This window comes from Garra rufa, chromosome 11, assembly GCF_049309525.1.
Source record: "Garra rufa chromosome 11, GarRuf1.0, whole genome shotgun sequence".
NCBI classification, from domain to species: Eukaryota; Metazoa; Chordata; class Actinopteri; order Cypriniformes; family Cyprinidae; genus Garra; species Garra rufa.
This window is the reverse complement of record NC_133371.1, coordinates 37,396,576-37,418,221: the sequence shown is the minus strand read 5'-3', so window position 1 is coordinate 37,418,221 and position 21,646 is coordinate 37,396,576. Positions and strand designations below refer to the sequence as shown.

Here is a 21,646-nt window from a genome sequence, read left to right as displayed (position 1 = left end):
TTTTCCATATTTAAAAAAAAAAAAAAAAAAAATCTGACGTTTTGGAAACAAGTTTCCTATTTTCACCAAGACTGGATTTAATTAATAAAAAATATATTAAAAATATATTAATATTACAAATATTATTACTATTTAAAACGGCTGTTTTCTATTTGAATATATGTTAAAAATGTAATTTATTCCTGCGATGGCAAAGCTGAATTTTCAAAATCGTTACTCCAGTCTTCAGTGTCACACGATCCTCTAGAAATCATTTCCCAAAACCTTTGCATGGTACTGTATAATTCAGTGCAACTTTCCTATATATTTGTTTTCTTACAATTATAATGCAACTTAACATTTCCGCTTCTTGTTTACCCATCCAGCGTGATCTGGACTTTACCTTTGAGCTGGATTTTAAAGGTCAACTCTCTGAGGCCGCTATCGCTCATGACTACAAGATGCGCTAAGTATCCAGCAGTGGCCAGAGACGGTTTCTGACAGCACTCAGAGAAGCAGAGGCAGGGGCCGCTCCAGACCACAGCTACAGCCCCGCTGCTGGGAAGAGACAGAGACGAAAACAGAGAAAGACCAGGACAGAAGTTATCATCTCTGGGAGTCTTGCCAATGTTTTTGGAGCAGGGTGGCACTTCTAGCAATAGCAGCCTCGTCTTCGCCAATTCTAGCCTGCACTAGTACGCCATCTCTGCGACTGTTCAGGGGCCAACTATGACTACACCCCACAGCAAACAAAAGAATGTCATGCTCTTATGAATGTTTAAGTGTTAGTTTATGGATACTTTGCTTTTACATTAGAAGTGCGAGTTAAGATGTTTGATATCGAAGGTTGTGCTTCCAAATCCCAGGCATTTAGAATATTTCAATTTAACATCTTATCTTGCTGGACTTTAACCATTTCAGTACAGTAGAGGAAGTAATCTCATAGATTTGAATCAGGTTTTGATGAATAAAATCATAAGATTCTGCATTCTGTTAGTTACAGTTGAGTTCTAAAGTTTATATCTTGCTTTCAGAATCTGCAAAATGTTAATTATTTGACCAAAATAAGAGACAAAATGCATGTTATTGTTTATTTAATACTTACCTGAATAAGATATTTTACATAGTCCACAAGAGAAAATAATAGTTGAATTTATAAAAATGACCCCGTTCAAAAGTTTACATCCCCTGAATGATCCACAGCTGTTTTTTTTTTAGTGATAGTTGTTCATGAGTCCCTTGTTTGTCTTGAACAGTTAAACTGCCCGCTGTTCTTTAGAAAAAAATCCTTCAGGACCCACAAATCTTTGGTTTTTCAGCATTTTTGTGTGTTTGAACCCTTTCCCACAATGACTGTATGATTTTGAGATCCATCTTTTCACACCGAGGACAACTGAGGGACTCATATGCGACTATTACACAAGGTTCAAACGCTCACTGATGCTCCAGAAGGAAAAACCATGCATTAAGAGCCGGGTGTGAGAACTTTTGAACAGAATGGAAATTTGTACATTTTTCTTATTTTGCCAAATTATCATATTTGTTTTCATTTAATATTGCCCTTCAGAGGCTACAGAAGATTTCCCAGAAAACAAAATAAGTTTAATTTACCCTAATCTTCAAATTTAAAAAGTTTTCATTGCATTGTGTTTCCTTCTGGAGCATCAGTGAGCGTTTGAACCTTCTGTAATAGTTGAGTCCTCAGTCTGAAAAGATGGATCTTAAAATCATACAGTCATTGTTGGAAAGGGTTTGAATACACAAAACTGCTGGGAAACCAACAAATTTGTTGGACCTGAGGGATTTTTTTTTTTTTGAAGAACAGCAGGCAGTATAACTTCAGGAAAAAACAAGGGACTCTTGAACAGCTATCACTAAACAAAAAAAAAAAAAAAAACACAGCTGTGGATCATTCAGGTGATTCAAGAGCACAATATTAAGAATCAAGAGGGTGTAAACTTTTGAACGGGGTCTTTTTTTTAAATTCAACTATTATTTTCATACTTATGTAGACTTCATCTATGTAGACTTATGTAGACATCTTCTATGTGAAATCGTATTCATAATCTTATTCAGTACTAAATAAACAATAATTACGATCGCGGAAAACAATAATTGCGTGGTTTGCATGGTGGGTAAACACGCTACTGATCCCTCTTATTTTGCAGATTCTTAAAGGGGGATGTAGACTTTTGACCTCAGCTGTATATATAATACAACATATGAACACCATTTTCTGAGAATGACACATCAATCATAAAACTAAAATTTATAAACCAACAAATGTTTCTTTGCTAGAGCAAAATGAATCAGAAGCTAATAATGGAAATCACAAGATGAGTGACTGCAATACAGTGATGTGCTAAAATTGTACATTTGTTTTCTAGTAGCTGCAATATGTTGCAATATGTAGTGCTAGTATTATTTATGATCCTAGATGTGCGATACTTGCATTTCCACTTGCATCTGCTAACTGAGCACAGAGAAAGAGAAACAGCACATGATACATATCAAAAAATAGATGGCATGTGAAATGCTGGCTCTGTCTGCGGTGAGATCTTGATGAGCTGGACTCAAATGGCACCTGCTGCTCTTCACCTGTGCTCTTATTAGAGTCTTTGCCAAGGCATTGACCGGGATCGTCCCGGTCCCGGTCCCGGTCCATCTGTGACCCCTGTGTCACAGCTGATTATACTGTTCAAGTCCTCACCAAAGACATTCAGTTCACTTGCAAAGCACATTGTTCATTATGCGTTAATTGTTTTACTATAGGTAGGTATTAATCTGATTCCTTGGTGGAATATTGTGCAATATTGGGAAGTGTGAATAACTGTATCTTGTGTGCAAGGAATGTTTTCTTCATCCGATATTGTATTTTCAACTGAGAAGGTGTTTGGTATTGAAATTTGAGGTGTTAAAAATGTTATTCTGCCATGAATTGAGCATCTATCAAGATAATAGTAAACTAATTAAAGCTAAGTAAAATGTTTAGGTGTACAATAGCATGCCTTATTGAAAGCGTATTTGGCTGTTTATGACGACATGTTGCTGTTGTGATAAAAAACAAGAAAGTGAAACAAAAAAGACTGAACATTTTTGAAACGTTGGTGATGTATGATGGTAAAGCAAATAAAAGTCACTTGTCCATTAACATGCAGTGTACTAACTACTAGTGTTCTAAAGTACTTAAATCCACAAGGGGGCTTGAAAAAAATCCTAAAATAAATGACACAAGTCTATCTGACGTATTTAGGCTGATATACATTCTGTTGATGCTGGCCAGGATTTCTAAATGAACTACAATGTCCGTGTCTTGGCTTTATTTTCCTATTTACTTCTCTACAGTACTTATCCACCTTATTATTTAACGCAGAAGTAAGCCTATGGGTGAGACTTCTGGCTCGTGATCAGCAATCTCCTCAATTGGCTCAAATGTGTCTTATGTTGTTGGAATCCTTGGTTCACGCCAGACAAAATGCACACTTCAGATTCAATCGTCACCCTGGCGAAATTTTCAAGTATTTTGGATTTTTGGAAAAACCTACTTTTGTGAACTAGTCCTAGGTTTTTCCCCCTATCCGAACCAAACAAATGCAGAAAGATTCTCTGAAGAGTGAATATCAATAATTCCAAAAATATAGCTGCAAGCAGCGATTACCGGGGTTCAAGTGCTTTAAGACATTTAAGCACATATGAAAAAAGACATTATGTAGCAAGCCTTTTTATTTTTTGCAAATACAGGTTTTTACCAGAAAAACATTGTGTTTTGTAACGTTTATATCCTTAAAACTTTGCATGCTTGTTTAGAATCACCTGTCGCATGTGCTCACCAGGTTTCATGAAGTTTTGAGTTTTCCTTTAGGCTTTATAGGATTTTGGAAAAATTCTGACAGGCCCCTTTTCTAAATTACCCTGTTATAGCTTCCCAAAGGGTAAATTTCAACCTTTTTTTGATAATTATTGACCTAGAGAGTCCAGAGAATTCTACTGCAGTCTTTTTTTTACAGATTGAGTGAAAAACCTAGGACTAGTTCGCAAAAGTAGTTTTTTTAAACGTTTTCTCAACCATTTAACAAACAATTTGATTAACAGCAGTGGCTCTAGAGGCAAAGTTGTCCGGAATGAGAAGTTCTGTCATGAATATGATTCATAATATGAATATCGCGTGTATGGGTGAAAAAAAAAAAAAAACGCACAGTGCACATTTGTTGGGGCTGTGGGTCAAACAGGCCCACCTAGTTTTCTTCCAATCGGCCTCCGTTAACAATGTCTAATAGGCGCTCAAATTTTATCGGCCAATGTCAGCCATGTTTTTTGGAGATACGTAAATGTCTTTATAGACACTTGTGGCACTTTGGACCAAGACCATGCACAGCGATTTTCATGTGGACAGGACAAATGGTTGCCTAGGTATAGCCATTTTATAGCGCCACCAAGTGGCCAAGCTCTGCGATTTTTGTCATGTGACCTTAGAGTGAGCTCTTACATAAGTGTTCTGAGTTTGGCAGAGAGATCTCATTCCGTTCAGGAGTTATAGGCATTTTATTAAAAGTGGCCCTGCCCATTTCAAACATTTCGATGGTGAGAATTTAGACTTTTTGATAATTATTGATATTCGCTTTCCAGAGAATCTTTCTGCACTTGGTTCAGATTGGGTGAAAAATCTAGTAATAGTTCGCAAAAGTAGGTTTTGTGGAAAAAATCCAAAATACCTGAAAATAAAAAAAATAAAAAATACCTGAAAATTTCACCAGGCTTACGAAAGGGGCGTGGGGCCACTTTTAGAAAAATGCCTATAAATCCTGAACGGAATGAAATATCTTCACCAAACTCAGAACATGTATGTAAGAGCTCAATCTATGGTCACAGGACAAAAATTGCAAAGCTTGGCCACATGGTGGCGCTATAAAAAGGCTATACCTACACAACCATTTGTCCTATCAACATGAAAATCGTTGTGCACGGTCTTGGTCCAAAGTGACACAAGTGTCTATAAGGACATATGCGTATCTAAAAAAAAAAAACATGGCTGCCATTGGCCGATGAATTTTGAGCACCTATTAGACATGGTTAACAGAGGCCAATTGGAATGAAACTCGTTGGGCCTGTTTGACTGTTTGAGAAATTTAAAAGAAATCAGCTACTGACATTGCATTTTTCAAGGGCGTAAATGATTGTACATTGCATGGTTGTTCACACATACATGTGATATTCTTATCATATGATAGAACTCCTCTGGACAACTTTGCATCTAGAACCACTGCTGTCAATCAGAACGTTTGTTAAATTACTAAGATTATGTACAAAAAAATACTTTTGCGAACTACTTCTAGGTTTTTTGCTACATCTGGGGGAAAAAAAACACTGCAGTACAATTCTATGGACTCTCTAGGTCAATAGTTATCAAATAAAATTGAAATGAACCTTTGGGAAGCTATAACGGGGTCGTTTAGAAAAGGAGCCAGTCCAAATTCACCCAAAATCCTATAAAGCCTAAAGAAAAACTCAAAACTTCACAAAACCTGGTAAGCACATGTGACAGGTGACTATAAGCAAGCATGCAATGTTTTAAGGAGATCGGACCACAACTGGCACTATAACAGTCATAAACATTAAAAAACATCATATTTCTATGGTACATTACCTGGATTTGCCAAAAATGCTTTTTTAAATCATTGATTTAGGTGGTTACAGGCTTGCTACATTATGTCTTTTTTTATATGTGCTTCAATGCCTTAAAGCGCTTGAGCCCCGGTAATCGCTGCTTGTAGATATATTTGTAAATTTGTTTGTAAGTGGAACCTGAAATATGCCGTGCTAAATTTGAAACATTTAAAGAGTTTATTTAAACTGGTAAAACCTGTTGAGCTTTCAAAAGCCTTAAATATCTGAATTCTTGTTTTCCAGAGTTCATTGTTAGCAGGCATGCAATGCCTCTTGGCATTTCCCTGAAAGAACAACCTGGAACTAATGCAAACAACGTATTCTTTATTTTAACATTTCACTCAATATACATTTCTATTTAGTATTTACACATTGCACATGTACATAACAAAGCATTAACATTTATAAGACTAAATAAGTGAGAAATTATTTAAAACATCCACATTGTTCAAATCTAGTGTCATTTTGCCCAGTGGTCATACACAAGCTGTGATAGAGAAACTTGCCATAAGTGATGTGTGAATCAATATGAAAACTCAATTTACAGATCAAGAATCATATTGTGGAAAAACAGCATAGGTCTTATCACAAATGTGCATAAATCCACTGTCTGGTGGACAATTATTTCATTTAATGTTATTTATGGTGTGAACATCAACAACTGCTGTGCGACGTTTTGTACTGATTTAACACTGACTGCATTAAATTACAATACAGACTACATATAAACACATTATTGTTGGCACAACACAAAACACAAATCAAAAAGTGACCTGAAATTGATATTAAACTAACTCTACTTCAATAGATCAATTGATTTATTCAGTAGAACTCTGAACCCTGTTAAAATCGAATCCTTATGCAAACTGTATGTTTGCTTCATGGCAATGTATTAAAAATATTCATGCTGATCGATCCATTTTATACCAAGAAATATATCAAGATGTTTAATTCATCATATAGGTAATAAATAATACATTTGTGCAAACGACTGTGCTGTAAACAAACTAGCGTGTAGGAGCTTATTTTGCTCGTTTAAAATATACTTTCATAGACCTTCATATTAAAAAGATAAATTACAACAACTGTCAATACAAAAATACAGATTTGTTGACTTCAATAGTGTGACGGGTGATTTAAATGACCTTAATAAAGACACCTTTGACCAATGTAGCAATGTACAAAACTAGAGTGCTCTACTTCTAATTGTTATCATAAAACTCATCTGTTTGACACTGTAAAGACGTACTGGTATATAAAAAGACCAAACAACTACACAGTGGCCGTACAAAAAGAGAAAACAGGAACATAGGAGGAAAATAGATAAGCAGTAACACCAAACCATATTAAAATGCAGAAGCAAAAAGGTTTGAAAGATCTGTAGGTTTGTCTGAGTGTTTATGAGTGACTTTCTACTAGCAGCAGGACTTCTTCTTAGTGTGGCTGTCTACTAGTGACACGGTTTTCTCTTTTTCTCTGTCCTCTTGTTCTTTCAGAACTCTGATGGAGAGAAAAAAGGAGCACATCTTATAAGACGCAAAACCGTTTCTACTACAAACCAGTGTAATCATAATTAAGATAATACATTAAAATAATATGGTAAGACACGTCAATTTGCAATATTCAGATGTGCAAAACCGCTCCGAAATCCTGATCTTAAAACAAATGATTCTTGATATGTGCTTTGACCTAAATAATGATTTGCGAAACCATCATTGCAGATCAGGGCACAGAGCACAAATTATTCCGTTTGCAGAATGATTCAAAAACACGCTCTGAAATTCCGATCTAAATCAAGTGATTCACACTATGCGCTCTGAAGTTTTGATCTAAATCAAACGATTTGCGATGCGCACATTTTCAATCCAAGTAAAATGATTCGCGAACCCACTCCGAAGTCCCGATTTAAATTAAATGATTTGTGCTAAGCGCTCCAAAATCCTGATCTGAATCAAATGATTTGCGATACTTGAAGTTTTGATCTAAATCAAATGATTCGCTGTACACAAATTTCTAATCCAAATCAAAAGATTCACGAAACCGCTGTGAAGTTCCGGTCTATTGGGGGCTCGTTCGTGCGGCGCACTTAAAAGCCTTTCTAAGAAAACACAAAGTGGTGAGTTGCTATGCTTTTCTTTCTCTCTTAAAGTTGTTTGGGATGTCTTCGTAGTGAGTGAGGGGGAGGAGAGTATCTTATTGTGAGGACGAATGGAATTTGATCTAACAGCTTTCACTCTCTCTCCTACTACGGAGGTTTTTGATCACTGTAGAAAAAAAGGTTTGTTATCGATTGCGGATTTTTTTAATATATAAGGGAGCGAGGGAGGCGACTAAACAATGTGTAAAAGAAGAATTATATGAGAAATTAGTTGAAGCAGGTATATTAGTAGAGGGTTCGGATGATGATGATGATAATGGCGAGAAACCTCAGGATGGGGTTGCTGAGACATCTGCACCCTTAATTAATTAGGAACCTGGGTTGGTACAACCGTACACCCCTATGTTGGAAATTAGGCTTCGAGAATTGGATTTGGAAATAAAAAAACAAGAATGCGAGGCTCAAATGATTAGGTTGCGTGTTATAGAGGCGGAGAAGGATCGTGATATTCAGTTGCGTGAATTAGATCTAGAGGCCCATGCTTTAATGAAAAAGCCAGTGGATGTCCCTAGTTCTCTAGTCCCTAGGTCTATTACATCGTCTCTAGTTACCCCCGTTAACTCCGTTCCGCCGTCGCCTGTTTCTGCATGTTGCTCTGAAGTCCTGATCTGAATCAAATGATTTGCGATATGTGAAGTTTTGATCTAAATCAAATGATTTGCAATACGCAAATTTTCAATCCAAGTAAAATGATTTACAAACCAGCTCCGAAGTCACGATCTGAATCAAATGATTTGAGATACACCAAGTCCCAATCTGAATCAAATGATTTGCGATACGTTGGACGTTTTGATCTAAATCAAATGATTCGTTATATGCAAATTTCTAATCCAAATCAAATGATTCGCGAAGCCGATCCGAAGTCCCGGTCTAAATCAAATAAGTCGCACTAAGCGGTCCGAAGTCCTGATATGAATCAAATGATTTGCGATACACATAGCCCCGATCTGAATCAAATGATTTGCGATATTTGAAGTTTTGATCTAAATTAAATGATTCGCTATACACAAATTTCTAATCCAAATCAAATGATTCACGAAGCCGCTCCAAAGTTCCAGTCTAAATCAAATAAGTCGCACTAAGTGCTCAGAAGTTTTGATCTAAATCAAATGATTCGCAATACGCAAATTTCTAATCCAAGTCAAATAACTCGGGAACCCGCTCCAATGTCCCGATCTAAATCAAATGATTCACGGCACATGTTCCAAGGTCCTGATCTGAATCAAATGATTCACAAAATGTGAAGTTCTGATCAAAATCTAATGATTTGTGAACGCAAATTTCCAATCTAAGTCAAATGATTCGTTAACCTTCTGCGAAGTCGCAATCTGAATCAAATGATTTGCAATAAGCTAAGTTCCAATCTAAATGAAATTTTTCACAATACGCAAATTTCCAATCTAAGTCAAATGATTTGTGAACCAGCTTCAAAGTCCCAATTCAAATCAAATGATTCATGCTACGTGCTTCGAAGTCCCAATTCAAATCAAATGATTCATGCTACGTGCTTCGAAGTCCCAATTCAAATCAAATGATTTGCAATGCGCTAAGTTCCGATCTAATTCAAATTGTTCACGATACGCAAATTTCAGATCTGAGTCAAATCTAATGATTTGAAAGTCCCGATCTAAATCAAGTGTTTAGCCATCTGCGATTTGAAGTCCCAATCTGAATCAAATGATTCACGATATGTGATCCTATTTGAGCGCTTCGAAACAGTGAATCATTTTGTGACACAAAGGTCTAACTGATTCAGATAGTTTTATGACATGAACTGAAAAAGGCACAAAAAAGTATGATTAGGTGCGTGAAAAGATATGTGCTTATTTAAATAATAGACATATTTCATAGACATACTGTCTTTTAATAATTCAAGCACTTTTCAAGTACCTGTTCAGGAATACTGCTATTTCAAGGATTTTCCAGGCCTTAAATTTTAAAACCTTAAATTCAAGTACTTCAAGCACTTTAAGCACCTTGTACGAACCCTGAATATCAAGCAACAAAACAAACTGTTTTGTACAGCTAAAAATAGCTGGATGTAGATGAGACTGGAAGCCAAACTCATAAAATACTTGAATACTTCTGTACACTGATTTTAAAAATAACTGAATATAAACTCTTACCTTGCCATGTGAATCATGGACTCTGTCACATTGTGGCTTGAAAAAGCACTGCACTCATAGAAAATCAACTGAAAGTCCTGAAAGCGTGAAAAGAACAAGTCAAAATAATATACTTTTAGAATAATGGGCCATTTTTACTGTATGCCATTCAGTGTGGTTCTTTATCTGCTGACTTCATGCAACACTGACTGACAGGAAGCCAGTACGCACGAAAAGGAGAGAGAGAACTTCCTCACGGCCAAATACTTATTCAGCCAAGAGTCAGTTCTTATATATGTTCGTTTCAAGACCACTTAAAATGCTTCAAATGTTTAATGGTGATCCATTAGTGCCACTCCAGGGCCCAGATTCACTCACCTTGGCTAATTTCTCTGCCACTCCCAGAGGAATCTCTCTCTGGTTGTCTAGATCGGTCTTGTTCCCCAGGAGCATGATGGGAATGTCTTCACCTGCGCCCTCCTGTGAGATAGAAAATGACAACCACTTCCTATTAAAACTAATAAAAACTTAAATTCGGCGAATATGGCTTAAACTGATCAAAGTAGCATGGGTATATTTGTAGCAATAGCCAAAAATACCCCAAAATTGTATGGGTCAAAATAATACATTTTTCTTTTATGCCAAAAATCATTAGGATATTAAGTAAAGATCATGTTCCATGAAAATATTTTGTAAATTTCCTACTAATTTTTGATTAGTAATATGCATTGCTAAGAACCTAATTTAAATTTTCTCAATATTTTGATTTATTTGCATCCTCAGATTCCAGATTTTCAAATAGTTGTATTTTAGTCAAATATTGTCCTATCCTAACATCACATTAATGGAAAGCTTATTAATTTAGCTTTCGGATTATGTATAAACTGACCCTTATGACTGGTTTTGTGCTCCAGGGTCACATATTTGCTATTACTAGTCAGAAGCAGGTAGTTATAATTCAAGTGGAATTTTTTAATCCATAAAGAAAGTGGAAATGAATCACTAACCTGCACGCTGGCCAGCCACTGCCTCACTGCTGTGAAAGTCAACTCATTCGTGATATCATACACCACTACCACACCATCGGCCTTGCGGAAAAACTGCTTGGTGATGCTGCGATACCTGTCGGTGGATCCCCACCAGAATGAAACTATCTTTAGCATTCACTTACTTTTGTAGTTAGAAGATGCATTAGAGCAATCAATGAACAATTAGGTCTGTGATAACATGCTGATAATGATTAATTAAGAGCGTTAATAGAAGCATAAATCCAATAGAAACATCAATAAAACATCACTCGCCTCTCCTGTCCTGCTGTGTCCCACATTTGCAAGGCTACCTGGCTGTTATCCACCGTCAGAGTCTTCACACTGTAGTCGATACCTGCACATGGCACACAAACGAAAGCAGTTAGTCTGAAGGAGAAGAAAAGGAGTTATTGTCATGCTGACTATAGGCCAGACAGAATTGATGTGTAGTTGGAAGTTAATACCAAGTTACTGATAAACATTTAAAACCAGCCAAATTAAAAAAAAACAATGCATTAAAAGCCTTGAAAACTTTTTGAATAAGAAGATCAGGGTAAATTTAACTTGTTTTGTCTTCCTGGGAACACGTAAGTATATTCTTTAGCTTCTGAAGGGCAGTACTAAATGAAAAAAAAAAAAAAGATATTTAAGTAAAATAAGAAAAATGTACACATCCTCATTCTGTTCAAAAGTTTTCACCCCCTGGCACTTAATGCATCATGTTTCCTTCTGAAGCATCAGTGAGCTTTTGAACCTTCTGTAATAGTTGCATATGAGTCTCTCAGTTGTCCTCAGTGTCAAAAGATGGATCTCAAAATCATACAGTCATTGTTGGAAAGAGTTCAAATACACAAAAATGCTGAAAAACCCAAAAATCTGTGGGACCTGAAGAACCTTTCTGAAGATGAGTGGGCAGTTTTACTGTTAAGGACAAACAAGGGACTCATGAACAACTATTACTAAACAAAAAGACACAAGTGTGGATTATTCAGGTAACAACACAGTATTAAGAATCACGTGTATGTACATTTTTGAAAAGGGTCACTTTGATAAATTCAACTATTATTTTCTTTTGTGGACTACATGTAAACCTCTTTTGTGAAATATCTTTCTCAGGTCAGTACTAAATAAAAACCAACATGCATTTTGTATGATCCCTCTTATTTGAGTAACAATTAACATTTTGTAGATTTTTGCCAATTGTATGTAAAATTTTGACTTCAACTGTATATTGTTAAATACAATTTCTTATCATAGTACAGAAATAGTCTTGACTGAGTTTAAGGTTAAACTTTGAGTTCCGCAAAACTTGTGTGAGACTAAATATGGTTTAACAGTGTTGCTGTCATCAGCATATGGAGAATTAACAGACACAACAACACACTGTCAATATGTAAAACAAGCTGTGGACTCACGCCCAAAGAAATGCTTTGGAGTAGCAGGATGGTAGGTCACCGATGACAGAATTTCATTTTGGCCGAACAAGGGCCTTAATATTGCAGATATTTAGGTTAAATAAATCAAAATACCCATAGACACTAGTAAATATTGTAAAAGGAGGGTACTTACCTACAGTAGCACATGTACCAGAGTGGAAACAGTTGTCACAGAAGCGACGTAGAAGAGATGTTTTTCCCACACTAGAATTTCCAACCAGAACAATCTTAAACAGACGATCTGGACCTGAACTGGCCCCTTCCTCCTGGAAAAAAGAAAAAAAGATACCACGACTCTTGAAAGAGGAAAACAGCCTTTATCAAATAGATTCCATCTGACCCAAAAGCTCATATTTTACACCCAAGACGAATGAATCAATTTTAAATGAATAATTTTAGCTTTCCCAAAAACCTTTTTGATCATTTCAATATTCTGAACTTTATTCCACTCAAAAGTTTTCGAACAGTAAGACTTAATGTTTTTCAGAGAAGTCTCTTTTGCTCACCAAGGCTGCATTTATTCGATCCAAAATACAGCAAAGGCTGTAATATTGTAAAATATTCTTTAATATATTCTATTTAATATTCTATAAAAAACTTCTTTCTATTTGAATATATTTTAAAATGTAATTTATTTCTGTGATCAAATGTAAATTTTCAGCATCATAACTCCAGTCTTCAGTGTCACATGATCCTTCAGAAATCATTCTAATATACTGATTTGTTGTTCAAGAAACATTTATTATTTTTATTATTATTATTATTATTATCATCAATATTTAAAAAAGTTAAGTACATTTTTTCATGATTCTTTGATGAATAGAACATCCAAGGATCAGCATTTACCTGAAATAAAAAGCTTTTGTAACACTATACCATACAAACTTTTAAAATCAGTATATATTATTATACTTTTTAGGGAAAGAAATTACAGAAATTAATGTATTTATTTAGCATAGATGCTTTAAACTGATCAAAAGTGATGATAAAGACATTTATAATGTTACAAAAGATTTCCATTTCAGATGAATGCTGTTCTTTTGAATATTCTGTTCACCAAAGAAACCTAAAAAAATTTACTCAGCTGTTTTCAACATAAAAATAATAATACATGTTTTTTAAAACACAAATCAGAATATTAGAATAATTTCTGAAGGATCGTGTGACTGGCGTAATGACGCTAAAAATTCAGCTTTGAAATCAGGAATAAATTACATTTTAAAATATATTCAAATAGAAAACAGTTATTTTAAATAGTAAAAAACATTTTTTGCTGTATTTTGGATCAAATAAATGCATCAAACATAAAAATCTTACTGTTCAAAAACTTTTGACTGGTAGTGTAGGTTCCTAAATGCTGCCAATAAAGAGTCTTTATTTCCTAATTTGGAAACCTCTACAAATGTCCAAGGTTCTGTACAAGTCATATGTGACCCTGGACCACAAAACCAGTCTTAAGTCGCTGGGGTATATTTGTAGCAATAGCCAAAAATACATTGCATGGGTCAAAATTTTTGATTTTTCTTTTATGCCAAAAATCATTAAGAAATTAAGTGAAGTTCATGTTCCATGAAGAGTTTTTGTAAAATTCCTACTGTAAACATATCAAAATGTAATTTTTGATTTGTAATATGCATTGTTAAGAACCTAATTTGGACAACTTTAAAGGTGATTTTCTCAGTCTTTTTGATTTTTTTGCATCCTCAGATTTCTGATTTCAAATAGATGTATCTCAGCCAAATATTGTCCTATCCTAACAAACCATACATCAATAGAAAGCTTATTTATTGAGCTTTCATATGATGTATAAATCTCAGTTTTGTCAAATTTAACCTTATGACTGGTTTTGTGGTCCAGGGTCACATATTGTTTTCTCACCGACTGGACTGTCTCTTTGCCCACAGGCTGTCCTCTGGGTGAGGTGGGTGTTGGTGCGACTTCTGAAGGAGGTGAAACAGACGTTGGAGTGCTGGTTGTGGGGTAAATATTGCTCATCTGGAGGTCCATGCCCTCCTCCAACTCATCATCTTCACTCCATTCTCTGAGCTGGGCTTGATAACCCTGTTGAAGGAGTTGAGGAAGATGGTCCTCCTCGATGGAGATGATCCTCTGGAGCCGGTGTTTTGAAGGAGGTCGTCCATCTACCATGTCCTCCAGGTCCACACTGTGCCCATTTACGCCAATCACATTCTTCCACTTAGATTGCACCAGAACCTCTTCATCCTCATCACTGGAGAAGACAACAGCCACATGCTTATATTGATTCACCAAAATGACATCAGCAAGATCTTTTTGGATTACTCAAACTACACATATCAAGAAAACATCTTCACAATAAGCTTTGATTAAACTCAAGTCTGAAATATCTAGTTCTTTTATCTCAGAAGAGTCAGATGCTTTTTGATTTTGCATATCCACTGTATCTTTTCATCTTGAGTACTGCTAAGTGTACAGATGGCATTTTCACACAGCCATACCTCTTAAACGACTGCTTCCGCTCTGAGTGCTTCATGGTAATTGATCCAGACCTCTGTTTCCATGAGAGTTTTGCAGCAGAAGGGTTTGGTTTCTGAAAGGCAGCAAACAATGACTTGGAATTGTCAAAGAGCAGGATCAGTATTAAGCACAATGTCTAATATAACATCAATAAGAACCTACTTGATAGCATATGTCTCTTTCATCTCGTAAGTGTTTGTTCATTTCCCTAGGAGAAATGAAATGGTACACATGTGAAATCTGGGCAAACGTGAAGACATGCCACCTCATTTATAGTTGTTTCTTACCTTAGCAAATCAAGCTGCTTGAGAAGACTTGCCCTCTCTCTTTGCAAACTTTCTGTAACCCTGTACATTTCCCTGAAAAAAAAAAAAAAACTTGATAAAAATCATAATATTTTTGGCAGTAGGACTGATGATAAATCAAACCAGCTACAAAATGTAAAACTAAATATAGTACTTGAAATTAGGGAGAAAATAATGATAATTAGAAAAATACCGAAAAATAAATAAGATCATAATCTCAATTACAAAAAAAAAAAAAACAAATTAGTTATTTAATAATTGTAGGGAATGACAATTTGGTAAAATTGTATTTAATTAATTAATTTTTGTTATCATATTAGATTTTATCATATCATATGAAAAATGTATGATTATTACAAAATTAACAAAAAAAATGAATTTCATATGTATATATATGTATATATATACATATATAGTGAGGTCAATAAGTATTTGATCACCCTGTGATTCTGAGTATATATTTTTGAGTATATATATTTATATTATATATAAAATATACATTTTATTTAATTATTCATTTATTATTATTATTATTATTATTATTTATAAAGGAAGGAAAGGAGGTGAAGTGAGGCCAAGTATGGTGACCCATACTAAGAATTTGTATTGTATTATATCATATTAAAAATTAATAATAATTACAAAAATAACAAAATAACAATGATAAAAATAATAATACTAGTAATAATAACATTATATGCATTATATATTTTATTTTTTGATTATTATATTATATTATATTATATTATATTAAAAAATAATGATATTTAAAATGTATATATTTTATTTATTTAATTATTTTATTTTGGTGTAAAATTGGACACTGATATACTCTGAACACTATGTAAAAATAATATTTTAATAAAAATGTAATTATTGTTGTTGTTGTATTATATAAAAAAATATTGTAATAATATATTATAATGAAAATAATTACAAAAATAAAAAATAAACTTTTTCAAAAAAACAATTACAATAATTGTAGGGAATGACAATTTTGGGGGGGAAATAATAACAATAATAATACTTATATATATATATATATATATATATATATATATATAAATTTAATTTTATATATTTTATTGGTGTGAAATATGACCCTCATACGCTTTGAACACTGTGAAAAAAATATTTGAATAAAATGTCATTAAATTGTTAATGTAATATAATTGTTATGTTATATTATATTATATTTAAATCGTAATGATAATTACAAAAATAATGCAAACTAAATAATGACAATTACAAAAAAAAAATACAGTAGTAGGAAATGACATTTTGGGATTTTTTTTGTAATACAAATGTATTATATTATATTATATTATATTATTTGATATTACACGATATTAGTACATATCGGCATGCACTAAATCATATCATCCTCACATCTCTCTTTGCTCGTGCAGGCGTGAGGCCTGTTCCTGCAGCAGCATGAGTTGCTCCTGGGCCAGACTCAGCTCCTGGGTGGTGCAGTCCAGCTCTCGACTCAATTCCTCATTATACTGCTTCAGTTTGACGTTCTCCACAGCCGTTTCCCGCTGCTCGCTGTGCAGCTCTTTACACTGGCTCTCCAGCTAATAAACACCAAACAAACATGCATGTCAATGAAACAATCAACACATAAGCTGGCATAAAAATAACTAAAGAACAAGCAGCTCTTTGAAACAAATTGTGCTGGATAACAACACATGCCAGCCATGTATATTTACACCATTATCAAACTTGGAGGGATAACCTTGGAAGTGTTAATGTGAATGTTTGGATGGGACAATGTGGGAAGAATGAATTGATAAGAAAGCTCTTACACTTGCTTTTGAACATGCTAAATATAGACACAAAATAGGACACAGTACCACGTTCATAACCAAACACACAGTACCACACTGCAGCTCCCCGCAGCAGAAAAGCAGTTTTGCTTGCAAAGTTGCATGGCAGCAAAGAGCACAATAAAGCAACTAATTTGCTTTAGCTGTTCACAAATGCAAAGAAAAGAAAATGAAGCTTGTAATGACAGAGGCAAAGGAAGCTTTGTGACTTTTTGTTCATTCATTAGCACTGAAAAGCTTTGCTGGGTTTGTCAATTGTATGTACAGATGAACGTCTATTTTTGTGTGCGTCAGCACTGTCAAATGTGGTTTTCTGAAAGTTGAACACAAATTTCCATTAAATGATAAATGCTATCCAGTCTGAGAGCTTTAAGACTCATTATCTGAGTCAAAGTCCTTGAAATGTAGATGTTAGTTTGTTCTTGAGTTCAACTTACAGCCTTTCCTTCACCTTTCATTAAGATCAAAACCATTACAGGAAATGATCTCACTCTCCAATTTTATTTAAAACATATTTAAATTAAATATAAAAAAAAAAAAAAACTATGATCATTTAAAACATTTACTGCAGTTGGTTGTCCTTTTTCTTAAATGTATTACTCTCCAGTTATTCAAGTAGTGAATAGATGCAATGGCTTTATAAATATTACCAGTTAAACTGGTTTAGTGAAAAGCAAAGGAATTTGTTGTGACCCACCCGTTTCTGTTTGTTTGAAAGACTTTCCAGCTCTTTCTCTTTAGAGGAAAGCTGATGCTCCAAGTCTTGACTGCGAGACAAGAACCGCTCCGAATCCTGGAGAACATACAGATCACATTACCCATACAATTTACCATGGTTTATAGTTGAGGTCAAACGTTTACACCCCCCTTTTAGAATTTGCAAAATGTTAATTACTTTAACAAAATAAGAGGCATCATACAAAATGCATGTTACTGTTTATTCAGTACTGACCTAAATAAGATATTTCACATAAAATCGGTTTACATATGACACAGTCAACAAGAGAAAATAGTTGAATTTATAAAGTTGACCCCGTTCAAAAGTTTACATCCCCTTGATTCTTAATACTGTGTTGTTACCTGAATGATCCACAGCTGTGTTTTTGTTTAGTGATAGTTTTTCATGAGTCCTTCCCTTGTTTGTCCTGAACAGTTAAACTGCCTGCTGTTCTTTAGAAAAATCCTCCAGGTCCCACAAATTCTTTGGTTTTCCAGCATTTTTGTGCATTTGATCCCTGTCCAAGTGTAACTGTATGATTTTGAGATTCATCTTTTCACACTGAGGACAACTGAGGGACTCATATGCAACTATTACAGAAGATTTAAATGCTCACTGTTGCTCAAGAAGGAAAAAAGGTCAGGGTAAATGTAACTTATTTTGTCTTCTGGGGAATATGTAACTATCTTCTGCAGCTTCTGAAGAGCAGTACTAAATAAAAAAATATGATATTTAGGCAAAATAAGAAAAATGTACACATCCTTACTCTGTTCAAAAGTTTAGAGCCCTGACTCTTAATGCATCATTTTTCTTTTGGAGCATCAGTGAGTGTTTGAACTTTCTGTAATAGTTGCATATGAGTCTCTTAGTTGTCCTCAGTGTGAAAAGATGGATACAGTCATTGTTGTAAAGGGTTCAAAAACACAAAAATGCTGGAAAACCAAAGAATTTGTGGGACATGAAGGATTTTTCTAAAGAAAAGCAGGAAGTTTAACTGTTCAGGACAAACAAGGGACTCATGAACAACTATCACTAAACAAAAAAAGCACAGCTGTGGATCATTCATCTAACAACACAGTGTTAAGAATCAAGGGGATGTAAACTTTTAAATAGGGTCAGTTGGATGAACTAGCCTAACTCAAGGTTTGAGTTAGTAATAAGTAATAAGTAATATTAGACACATGTGATTTCACCTCTAAAAGTATCCTGTCTTTCTCACTCTTGATCTGCTGCTCCATTTCTTCATACAGCCTCTGGATTTCATCATCATGTGTCGCCGCTTTCCTACGAAAGACGTCATGATCATTCAAAAAGCTTTTAAGTCACTTAGTCATATGAAAGAATAAAACACTGTTCACTGGGTACATGGAACAGATGTCACTCAAAAGGCATTATTCTCTGCCATTTGATTCAGAAGCAATTTATCTTTTGTCAAGTCATTTCCATGGCTTTTTTTTTGGTTTGCTAGGAGAGAATAATAAAGATAGATACAAATCAGGTGACAAAGGCAGCCAGAGAAATCTTCTGGGAGAAAAGGCAGTGTGATTTTACCTTTTATGACATGTTCATGTGATAACTAGCAGGTCAGACTGACATATTTCAAAGATTTATCTTTGAAAGCCACAATAGACATGACTATCAAATCTAAAACGTAAATGCTCTCCACTGTGATAAAAAGAGAATAAATGTGGTATTTCATGAATTAAAGAGATCAATACAATAGAATTAAACCGAGTGATGCTCATAATAACGTGACATCATTTACTGTTTTCATTAGAATTTTAAAATATATATGTGACTCTGGACCACAAAACCAGTCTTAAATAGCACAAGTGTATTTGTAGCAATAGCCACAAATTATTACATGGCTCAAAATTATAGATTTTTCTTTTATACGAAAAATCATTAGGATATTAAGTAAAGAGCATGTTCCATTAAGATATTTTGTAAATTTCCTACCGCAAATACATCAAAATATAACTTTTTATTAGTATTATGCATTGCTAAGAACTTCATTTGGACAACTTTAAAGGCAATTTTCTCAGTATTTAGATTTTTTGCACCCTCAGATTCCAGATTTTTAAATAGTTGTATTTGGCCAAATAATGCCTTATCCTAACAATCACAATCAATGGAAAGCTTATTTATTCAGCTCAATTTAAAAAAAAATAAAATACTGTAATATATGCATTAATGGTTAACAGAATGCTGCTAACTTTGCTCATGCTCACTTTTGGAGCATAGCAAAAGACAACTCTCTTACCAGTTAGAGTCAGTCAGGCTCAAATATGAAAGACTGATGCAAAATCCAACTTACATAGTTCTTGCATCACATCTGTCCCCTGAGTCTTATTACGAGTCACGATACAATACTACATGACCGTTAAAGTCAACCAACATGGGATTCATTTAGTGGGCTGACACTCAAAAATGTTTGAATGTCACTGAGTAGACAGCAAAATATCAAAGTCCCATTTATTTGAAAGGTAGCGCAAACATATTTCTTCAGCCAAAAGAGGGGTTGCAAAAAGTATTTAGAGGCTTTCTGATCTTTTGTGACATTATAGACGTCTGAAAGATTGTATGTAGTTTAATCAGATGCATTTACATTGTGACTGTGCCCCAGATGCAATCAAAAGGAACCGTCTCTGTAAAGGTGTGAACCAAATGGTCTATAAAAAAGGTACAGCATTTCTTGGGAACTTCATGTAGATTGCAGGATCTCCAGCAGGAGGTCCTAACAGTGTCTATTGTTTGTAGCCATTTGTCTTTAGATATAAAGCACTGTCTTACAGACAGAACTTTGGGAGAAGCTATGCAGAAGCTACAGAGAACTCAGGGTGAAGCTAGGACCCTTACACGGGTTAAGATGCTTGAAGACCGACAAGCTAACATCGCTGTTGAAGACCTGCTACACTGCTACCATCAATAAATTCTTCTCCTCACAAGAACTCTGGTCAAGCTTACTTATTTTATGTATTAGAGAAATCTAATACATTGGCGAGCCACCCAAACCACTGGTCAGCCAAATACAGCAAAATCTAACACGTCTCTACCATAACTTTTGATAATTTAATGCATCCTTGCTGAAACACCATCCCTTTCGAAGGCATGGTTGTTCAAATTCTGAAAGGAATATAGGTGCTTAACAGATCACTGACCTTTTAAGGGCCGTCTCCATCTCTTTCTTCTCCTGATTTGCCTCTTTGATCTGATAAGTGACCCTGGCAAGGAACTCCTCAAAATTGGACAGAAGGTGAGGCTCGTCTTTTCTGAGCTGCACCAAAGGCTCCGCACCTCTCCTGGACTGAGACATCACAACACACTTACTGCATCATTTATCTCACCAAATAATTCATTTTTTTTTTAAATGAAACTCAGTGAGCTTAGAGTTTGCGGTAAGTTTTATCTATTAGGCTATCTTATATCACGCTAGACAAAAATGTGCTCCACTGTTAAAAATAACCAAGTGTAGAAAGGCCACATTTTATAAAAATAATTTCAGTACAGTAACCTTGGTCTTCTAAATGCATTCATTCAGAATCATAAAAGCTCTCAGTAAAGACATTCACAGTCTTTCTTGTTGCAGAAAAAAGCTCATACTAGCAATAGGTCTCCTTTAAGGAAATCAAAATTATGTATGACGATTTTGTGGAAATACAGTACAAGAAAAACAAGAAGAAGAAGAATGCAGCTTTATCACACAGCCAAAAGAAGCTGACTGTATATGAGATGCAATCAGAATCTAAACCACCCTTTAAAAGCAATAACTGTACACAAGGATTACAGTCAGTCAGAAGGATTACGTTTTATAATTGATGTCTTCCACCATCACCGTTTGCCTTTTAGGAGTGGCGGTAGTTTGTTGAAAGTGCATTCGGTCATGTGTTACAAAAATGGGCTCAATGCACCATATGGTCAATGAGAA

The 21,646-nt window shown here is 34.8% G+C and overlaps 2 protein-coding genes across 2 annotated transcripts in view; one reads left to right on the top strand and one right to left on the bottom strand.

Annotated features, from left to right (window-relative positions):
* The window catches only part of LOC141346052 (protein arginine N-methyltransferase 8-B), a 31,592-nt gene extending 29,361 nt beyond the window's left edge, over positions 1 to 2,231 (top strand). Inside the window, exon 10 of the mRNA XM_073850971.1 lies at positions 308 to 2,231. Within this exon, the coding sequence (XP_073707072.1) occupies positions 308 to 449 (142 nt within the window). The 3' untranslated portion in view covers positions 450 to 2,231. The remainder of the gene's footprint in view (positions 1 to 307) is intronic.
* Positions 2,232 to 6,023: 3,792 nt separating this feature from the next.
* cracr2aa (calcium release activated channel regulator 2Aa) overlaps positions 6,024 to 21,646 on the bottom strand; it is a 25,236-nt gene continuing 9,613 nt past the window's right edge. The window contains 15 exon segments of the mRNA XM_073850205.1: positions 6,024 to 7,143; positions 9,928 to 10,004; positions 10,285 to 10,386; positions 10,914 to 11,028; positions 11,208 to 11,289; positions 12,504 to 12,636; positions 14,249 to 14,600; positions 14,848 to 14,939; positions 15,029 to 15,074; positions 15,154 to 15,225; positions 16,561 to 16,748; positions 17,698 to 17,793; positions 18,912 to 19,002; positions 20,880 to 21,000; positions 21,003 to 21,025. Of these exon segments, the coding sequence (XP_073706306.1) occupies positions 7,059 to 7,143; positions 9,928 to 10,004; positions 10,285 to 10,386; positions 10,914 to 11,028; positions 11,208 to 11,289; positions 12,504 to 12,636; positions 14,249 to 14,600; positions 14,848 to 14,939; positions 15,029 to 15,074; positions 15,154 to 15,225; positions 16,561 to 16,748; positions 17,698 to 17,793; positions 18,912 to 19,002; positions 20,880 to 21,000; positions 21,003 to 21,025 (1,675 nt within the window). The 3' untranslated portion in view covers positions 6,024 to 7,058.